Here is an 8,669-nt window from a genome sequence, read left to right on the forward strand (position 1 = left end):
TAAATTAAAATAAAGAGAAAACAAATTAAATAAAGATAGATAAAGAAAACAAAGATAAAATAGTAAGTAAAATAAATATAAAAATAAAGAAAAGAAGAAAAAGAAAAAAAAAATAAAGAAATAAAACAATAAATAAATAATAATAAAAAAGTAAAAATAATATATATATAAATAAAAATAAAAAAAGTAAATATATATATATAAATTAATAAAACTGATAATAAAAAATAATATATTATATATAATCTGAAAAAAATAAAAATATATACTAAAGTAAAAAAGAAAATACATAAAATGTAAAAAAATATTACATGAAAAAAAAAGAAAAGAAAAATAACAAAACAATTAAATAAAATGAGTAACAAGGGAAATGTGCTTATAAATAAAGTTAAATAAATAAAATAATAATAATTAAAACGTAAATGTAAGAGACCAAATCAAAAGTAAAAAAGATACTACCTTTTATTTATTTTTCGAATCGTTTACAATAGCTTTGCCTTTGTATCTTCTCGTGCTTTCCTCTATGTTTTGTGTGTAAATCGTGTGTTACAATGGTGAGTTACAATGGCTATTTATAGTGTTTGTGGATCCTATCTTTAGGAATTTAAATCTTAGTAGAACTCTATCCTATTTTTAGGAGTTTGAATCCTAGGAAAATTTTATCCTATTTTTAGAAGTTTGAATTTTAGTAGGACGAAAATGTGTGTTGACAGACATCAATCTGCAAAACGAGCAAAACAATAACATTACACCATGTAGTTATAACTGCAGATCAATGAAGAGCATTTATCCTCAGTTTTCCAAATTCCACACGATTAGGACCATATGATTATCTTCCCTTAGAAAAAACTGAAAATTAAAGGAATCGACACAAGAGCACAATTTGATTCGATTCATCTTCTTTGCATCAAAAGCAGACAACGAGGGCAACAACCAGCAGTGACGAGAAGAACCAAGACTAACCCTTTTACAAGCTCAAGGAGCTGAGGATAAAGCTCTGACTCTCTCAGTCTGATGATTTCAGCAGATGTAGTTTCAATGGCTTGTGAAGCAACCATCATTTGGGAGTCCAATTTATCAACTTCTTTCTTGGTTTTCTCGGTCTTCATATAATCAGCTCTCTTCACCTCGAGCTTCCTCAGATGGGCCACCCTCTTCTCATGCTCTATCTTTATAGCCTCAGCATTCTAAAAACAAAGAGAGAGACCAATATAATGAAAAAGATGGTATGATTAAAACTTGCATGCACTTGAATGATGAAAATACCTTGACCTCCTGGTATAATTTCTTCTCCCAAGCGTATATTCTCTCTACGGTGGAACAATGGCTGCTGCTAAGAGCAATGCCACCTGCATTTCCAACGTTATTGTTCTCCCCCAATTTTCCCATTCCTTCCAATTTTTTATTCCAATTCCATGCCCATGTTGTTGGGGTCAGATTGCAGCCATAGTTATACACTTTGCCTGCAACAAAAAGGAACAAGAATGATGAAATTTTGAAAGAAAACGAGGCAATGAGAGAGATCTATATATACCTCCTTTGCTTTGTGCTGAAAAAATGGAATTTGAGACTTCTAAAAGCAGGGAGAGATGGCTACCGGCATCGGCAGCTTTGAGAAAATACTCGTCTACCTCCTTCGCGATCTCCACCAGCTCTTTACTGTTCCTGGAAACGACCATAGCAAGCTCACTCCCCGTGTCTTTCGAGAACATCCCACTCACAACAGAAGGAGGTGGCGCCACGCTCGCAACGCCGGTTCTAGAGGTGATAGCCGCCTCGGATGCAGACGTGGCAACCTCCCATTCCTCATCCGTGACAGACCGAGACGCATTAGCCTGTGCGAACGGATCCCAGAAATCCCAGCTACTCGATGGAGGAGGAGGAGGCGGGAGAGCAGGGGAGGCAGTGGTAGTACCACAAGACGTCCAAGTGTCAAAACAAGGACTCATGGACGGCGGCGGCGGCGGCATATGGTGGTGTCAACACACATTTTCGTCCTATTAGAATTCAAACTCCTAAAAATATGATAGAATTTTGTTAAGATTCAAACTCCTAAAAATAGGATAGAGTTCTACTATGATTTAAACTCCTAAATATAGGATCCACAAGCACTATAAATAGCCATTGTAACTCATTATTGTAACACACGATTTACAGACAAAATACAGAGGAAAGTACGGAAAATACAAATGCAAAACTATTGTAAACGATTCGAAAAGGAAATAAAATGTAGCATTTTTTTTGATTCGTTCATTTCTTGCATGTGCACGTTATTTTTCTTGAGATTTGGTTTGAATAACCCAAAACGTGAGTTGCGTCGATAACAAAAAATGGGTGGGGTTTCGAAGTTTCGAACCTATATCTACCCCGAGGCGTGTTCATTTTTTATCTCCTAATGCGCAATATCAACGTTAATTGTCTTTCAAATTTGGCCCAAATCTTTATTTTTCTTTATATTAGTCCTTTTATTTATTGTATGGATATTTTTATTTATTTATTATTTACATTATTGTCATTATATAAATATATATACGTCATGATTTTTTAAATGATTTTCAATTGATTTTTTACACTATATATTATTATATATACATATTTTTTTATTATATTCATTTGGTTATTTTTTAATATTATTATTTATATATATATATATATATATATATATATTTAAAATATTTTACTTATAACGTATTATTACTATATATATATTGTAATTATCTTTATTTAGTTTTTTTACTTTATCATTATACGTGTATATATATATATATATATATATGTTTTAATAGTTTATTTATAAGTCAATTATCATTATATGTATACTTTTATATTTGATTTATATTTTTTATTTTTTGTTTTTGGTTTTTTTTATTTATATTATATTATATTTTCATATTACTATCATTATTGTTATGATTATTATTTTTCTATTTTACTCATTTATAGATATATATATTTTTTAATATTTCATTTATTTATTTATTTATTTATTTTTACTTATTTTTATTCTTCATTTTTTTCATTTATTCATTTTTCCCTCTAACACATCTTATGACTTTTTAAGGGTATTGTCGTCAATTAATCAGAGGTAAGTAATTCATGATCAAATTTTACCTTTTAATTTAAAATTACAATTTTCTTAATTAAGACAACTGGAAATTACGTAGTACCGAAAGGGCGGTTCAAGGGTGCTAATCCTTCATTGACCGTAACCGACTCCCGAGCCCGTCATATTTCTGGTAAGACGCAGATCAGGTAAGAAATAGGGTATTCGATCAACCCATTTATTTTTAAATAAATGATCGGTGGCGACTCCAATCCACATTTTTCAAGTCGAAGCCCAATTCCGGGGCCCAACCGAAAGACGGTTGCGACAACTTGGCGACTCTGCTGGGGATTCTCAAGTGAGTCAGGCTAAGGTAATTTTCAGTTGTCTTTTTAACGAAAAGGGTAAGTTTAAATTTTAAGGTAACATTTTGATCCTTATTGCTTACTTTTGATTATATTTTTTCGAGTAAATAGTTGTACTGACCTTTTTCCCAATGATTTCGGCCCTTAAAGTCTTTTTTCATCTAAGGCTCTAAACCCGAGCTCCGAACCCATTTTAAGTGGGGGTGAAAGCGATGCATTCGTGTGAATTTATTCACTGTATATGCCTAGCAAGTAGCCTTCGAGATTCATATACCTTATGTCTTCGTGTGAATTTATTCTCCGTATAGACATAAGGGAATGTGTCCTCTCGAGTTTAACTTAGTCCACACAAGCCTGTGATGGGTTTAGGACTAAGGGTCTGGCAAGCCCAAGGGGGCACCAGCAAGGAGAACTCGAGTACCGTTTTTTAGCACCTAAACCGGGAGACTTTGAAGAATTAGAGCCTACCCCAAAACCTCATTTCAAACCCTAGGATGCCAGAATTATTTCATGCTTTACTTTCTGTTCAAAGCATACGAACTAGACAAATACGCGGTTAGGATTTGTTTGAAATTAGCATGCGGGATAGAGATCATGTCCGAGTATGAATACTAAGCATGTTCGGGTAGATATCATGTGGGGTAGGATTTTTCGTTTTATTATTTTGATTTACCTCACTATTTTTTTTTTATTTTGTCCTCTTTTATTTTGTTTTCATCATTTGCATCATAACGAGAGGCCATTGATCCCTAAAAAGGTGTTTGTTACACAAAATAATCTGAATTAATGGATAAAGGTGTTGTAATACAAGAGATTAAAAACCCCGAGGTACGACTATGGTCCGAGAAGACTCAGAAGGAAAAGGGAGACAGTCTTCAAGGAAGCTATGTGTCAGAACTGGTTAGCTACGCCTCTATTAGCCTAAAGCAGAACGACATGCAAAAGCTTCGGGACATCTGGGGCAGTTGGAAGAATGATTGGAAACAGAAGTTCAGTCAGTGACATGGTGACATTGCACTTTTGCTTCATGTTAAGACTGATGAGCCCTTAATCAGAGCCTTGGTTCGATTCTGGAACCCGGGATACAGTTGCTACACTTTTAACCAGGAGGACATGGTACCTACCATTCTAGGAGTATACTACACTATTGCACCGTGAAAGCATTAAATTGGAGCGAGCCTACATCAAACACATCAAGAGTCAGTCTTTCAAGAACAGACTGGCTAAGATTGCATGAATTGATGAAAAGTGGGTGATTGACCGACTCCGAAACAAAGGTAACGGGCAGGGAATTGAGTGGATCCACATAAGGAAACTAATGAATGACCACCCTGATGAATGGAAGACTATAGACCTTTTTTGCACTAGGTCTGTATGGCTTGATAATCTTTCCGAAGATTTTGGGATGCATTGACGCAGCCGTGGTGGAACTGATTGAGCAACTTCTGAAACGAGTCAACCCAACACCAACCATCTTAGCCGAGACCTTTCGGTCTCTCAACCATTGCCGAAGAGCTGGCGGAGGTAGATTCATTGGATGTGTTCAGCTCCTTCAAGTCTGGATTCACAACCACTTCTGGAAGACTAATAGAGTTGTCTACCGCCGATTTAGCACTACGTATTCACCTTTGAGAGAGTTCATCACCATGAAATGGCTTGAAGGTGCTTCGAAGGAAAAATGGATGAAGGTCTTCACACATCTTCAGGACCGGGATATTACTTGGAGAGCCCCCTGGTTGTTCCTTAGTGACGTTCTTTTCCGATTTGGGGATTCTGACACTATAACCTTACTTGGACTTTGAGGTGTAGTTGGGTATGCTCTGTTGTTGACATTTAGACAGTATGGGGAACGTCAGTTTGTCCCAGCAACATACGGATTATCTACATCAGAGTTTATGTATCACAGTGACAGTTATAAGAAGAAGATCAAAGAGATAGTCGAGTCATGGAAGAAAGTATCCCGGATAGATGTTGTGGCTGCTAGAGATATGCTTACTCCGGATTATGTGGAATGGCGAAGATTGAGAAAGAATGATAACATCCCGGTGCCAGACTGTGAGGACACACGGACCATGGAGAAGCATCTCAGGCATGTCCCTTCTGGACTTGAGATAGCCAAACAGAGTTTGAAGCTGTGAACAACAATGTTTTCAAAACCGGACCGGACATTGAACCGGTGAAGGTACTAGTTCACTGGTTCATTGGTTCAACCGGGTTCAACCGCGGTTGAACCAGATTTTATATAAAAGAATTTTTTTTTTAATTTTACATAATATTCAAAGCAATATTAATATATATATAACACTTTTTTTAAGTTTACAATATTAAAAGGTATAAAAATATCACAAGTCATAACATGTATAAATGAAAAAACATAAAATCAAGTGAAACAAAATGATTCAAATCAACTACAACATAATATTTAAAGTAAAACATATTAAATAATAAATATAATTATATAAATATAATTATATAACTATAATAAAAAAATAAAATTGGGGCTTAAAAAAATCATAACAAATGATGTCATTTGGTTTAATTGTTTAAAAAAACAATCTCATATGGCTAAGAAACATAGAAGAGTATCCCAAAAGTTTAAAGAGTAAAAATATGAGAACAAAACAATCTCACATGGCTAAGAAACAAAGAAGAGCTCCCAACTTATTTCTATAAATAATAGAGGTAATTTGACATTCAAAATCATGGAGCCTTTTGGTGAGCACAAAGCGAACTACTCTTTCGCTTCAATTGAGCTCAAATTTTAGGCTTCAATCGAACTTCTAAATTTTTTTTGAGTTCGAGCCTTTTCGATTTCAAGTTTTAATATTATATTTGAGTTGATAATTTTTAGCTCGTGAGTTTTTGAGTCGAGTTGAGCTTACTTTTAAAGTTTTTGAGTTCGAGTCGAGCTCAGCAATACTCGAATTTGACTCGGCTCGTTGAACAAACGACGTCGTTTGGTTTAATTTTTTTTAAAGAAAAAAAAAGTGAATCGGCGGTTCAAACCGGTTTTCAGCAGGTTCATCCCGGTTTTCAACTGGTTTTTCCGGTTCTGTGCTAATTCGGTTTTGGGAGTTAACCGGACCGGACAGGCCATCGTTTCACGGTTCAACCGGTCAAACCGACCGATCCGGTCCGGTTTTAATAACACTGGTGAACAATGAGCTGGGGAAGAGGATAAAGGAACTTAAGGCTGAGCGCTATCAGTGGAATACTCTTAGAAAGATCGAGCAGACAAACTAGAAAGAGAACAAAAAAGAGTCCGTTTAGAGCTTGAAGACTTGAGAAAGGGGTATCAAGATAAAGTCAATGATAACTCCAAGTTGAAAGTGGCTTCTAAATACTGGAATGAGAGAGCTTGGAAGGAACAGATGAAGACTGCCCAGAGGCGCTTAGCAGGCAGTCAGCAACAAAACCAATGCTTGAGAATCCGGATGGCTGATCTGGAGAAACAACATGAGAGAGATGGCAAAACAATAGCTGAGTTAGAAGCTATTGTAGATGGGTTCAAGAAGCAAGCAAGCAAGCTTCAGTTAGTGCCCTTCGACGGATGTTTACAGTGGCGTTTCCGTTGGGAGCAAGCACAACAAAGGGTGAAGGCCAGAGACGCAGTCATCCGAGACTTCCTGGATCAAGTACAGAAGGTAACTCGTCATCTACACGGCCTGGCAAGGGAAACTGGAATGGTCCGACAAGGCATACAACCAGTGACAGATAAAGACAGAAGACTTGTCAACCTACTATAAGCTATTTGGGGTCTAGAGGATTTAGTCCGAATGTACCTTTAATTATTTTTACGTCTCTTACAAGATAAAACATTTTTGTCTAAGTAAAGATTATTTATAATAATAGACACTTTTCTGGATCAATGCCTCGAACATTTCATGCATTCTTGCATTCTTGCATTTTGCATTTTTTGCATTTTTGCATCTTCATCTACATTTTTAAGCATTTTCACTAACATGAAATTAAGTCATGGAGGATTCGATGAAGTGGTCTTAACCACATGACACCACATTGAAGCAAGATTTTAACAATTAAAGAAAAAGCTGAAATCAATACAGTGGGAACCTGATCAGCTAATTGTAGGACAAAGCCTGCCAGGATGATATGAAAAAAGAGTCCACATATCCTAAAGACTACGATGTTGAAGCTATTTGCAGTTGCCACATAAGAAGCCCCAAACATTCATCTGAAAATTGTAAGGCGCTTGCCGAAGAAGGGGGCATGGCATATACCATTTGCACTTAGAGGATTGCTTTGTTTGAACATGTCTTTGATCTTTCATGTTTGCTTAATTTTTAAAGGATTGAATTTATGCTACTTTCTAAGGTGGAGAAATTGAAAAAAATTTAATATTTAGTTCTTCGAATATTAAATGAATTAAGGATTCTTTTAATTCTTCAAGAATTACAGATTTTTGACATATGACAATATTAGACCTTTCTTATCCTGTCTCAAACCCCAAAATAAACTACCTCGATTATTTACCCAAAATAACTCATGGTCATTACCAAAAAGACCAAATTCTTGAACATTGCCTTTATCTTTTCGATACACCCATACCTTTCTTTGAGTCAATAAAATCACACCACTGTCTTTTTGGACTCAAAATTGACATTTTAATACCATTAAAACCCAAGACATTGAGTTGTTCATCTGAACATGAGCGTTATTCTAAAGACACAACTTGGGGCATCTCGCGGGGAGCTTGAACATTAAGACATCTAGGGAAAAAAGAAGAAAAATTCATCCGAAATAATTCTATCATGCATTAACTACATTGTTTTCATGTGAATAGAATTAATCCTAAAAATCTATCCCCCTGGGGATACCTCTTCTGTGAATACTTACATGTATGAAATGATGAATGACTTTATTTCTTTATCCCTTCACAACATGAGAAAATATATATCCCTTGTGTCCCCTTTTGAGCCTATAGTATTTTTTTCTTCTGATTCAACCCTAACCAATGATCACCCTCCACACTGGGGGCAAGGTGGAAGAAATCTGCTCACATGAGTGAAGACATCGATCCAAAGGTGAACCAAATGGCAAGTGCGAAGATCCAATCAAGAACAAAAAAGAAAAGAAGCAAAAGAAGAAAAAAAAACAAAGAAAAAAGAGAAACAAAAGAAAAAAAGAAAGAACAAAAATCAAAAAGAAAAAGGGACAAAAAGCACATGTAAAGATTCCCTAAAGACAAATGGCACATCAATCTTCAAACTATGAGATTGATCAAACACAATCATTCCCGAATC

The 8,669-nt window shown here is 35.4% G+C and overlaps 1 protein-coding gene across 1 annotated transcript; it reads right to left on the reverse strand.

The window, feature by feature from the left end:
• Positions 1-893: 893 nt before the first annotated feature.
• On the reverse strand, positions 894-1,970 carry LOC120119059 (protein ALTERED PHOSPHATE STARVATION RESPONSE 1-like). Its single transcript, XM_039138964.1, has 3 exons — positions 1,535-1,970; positions 1,267-1,463; positions 894-1,187 (listed from the first exon to the last, which is right to left on the reverse strand). The coding sequence occupies exons 1-3, from the start codon at positions 1,968-1,970 to the stop codon at positions 894-896; spliced, it is 927 nt and encodes a 308-aa protein (XP_038994895.1).
• Positions 1,971-8,669: the final 6,699 nt, after the last annotated feature.

The sequence above is a fragment of the Hibiscus syriacus genome, unplaced genomic scaffold, assembly GCF_006381635.1.
Source record: "Hibiscus syriacus cultivar Baekdansim isolate YM2019G1 unplaced genomic scaffold, ASM638163v2 tig00110330_pilon, whole genome shotgun sequence".
In the NCBI taxonomy this organism is placed as follows: domain Eukaryota; kingdom Viridiplantae; phylum Streptophyta; class Magnoliopsida; order Malvales; family Malvaceae; genus Hibiscus; species Hibiscus syriacus.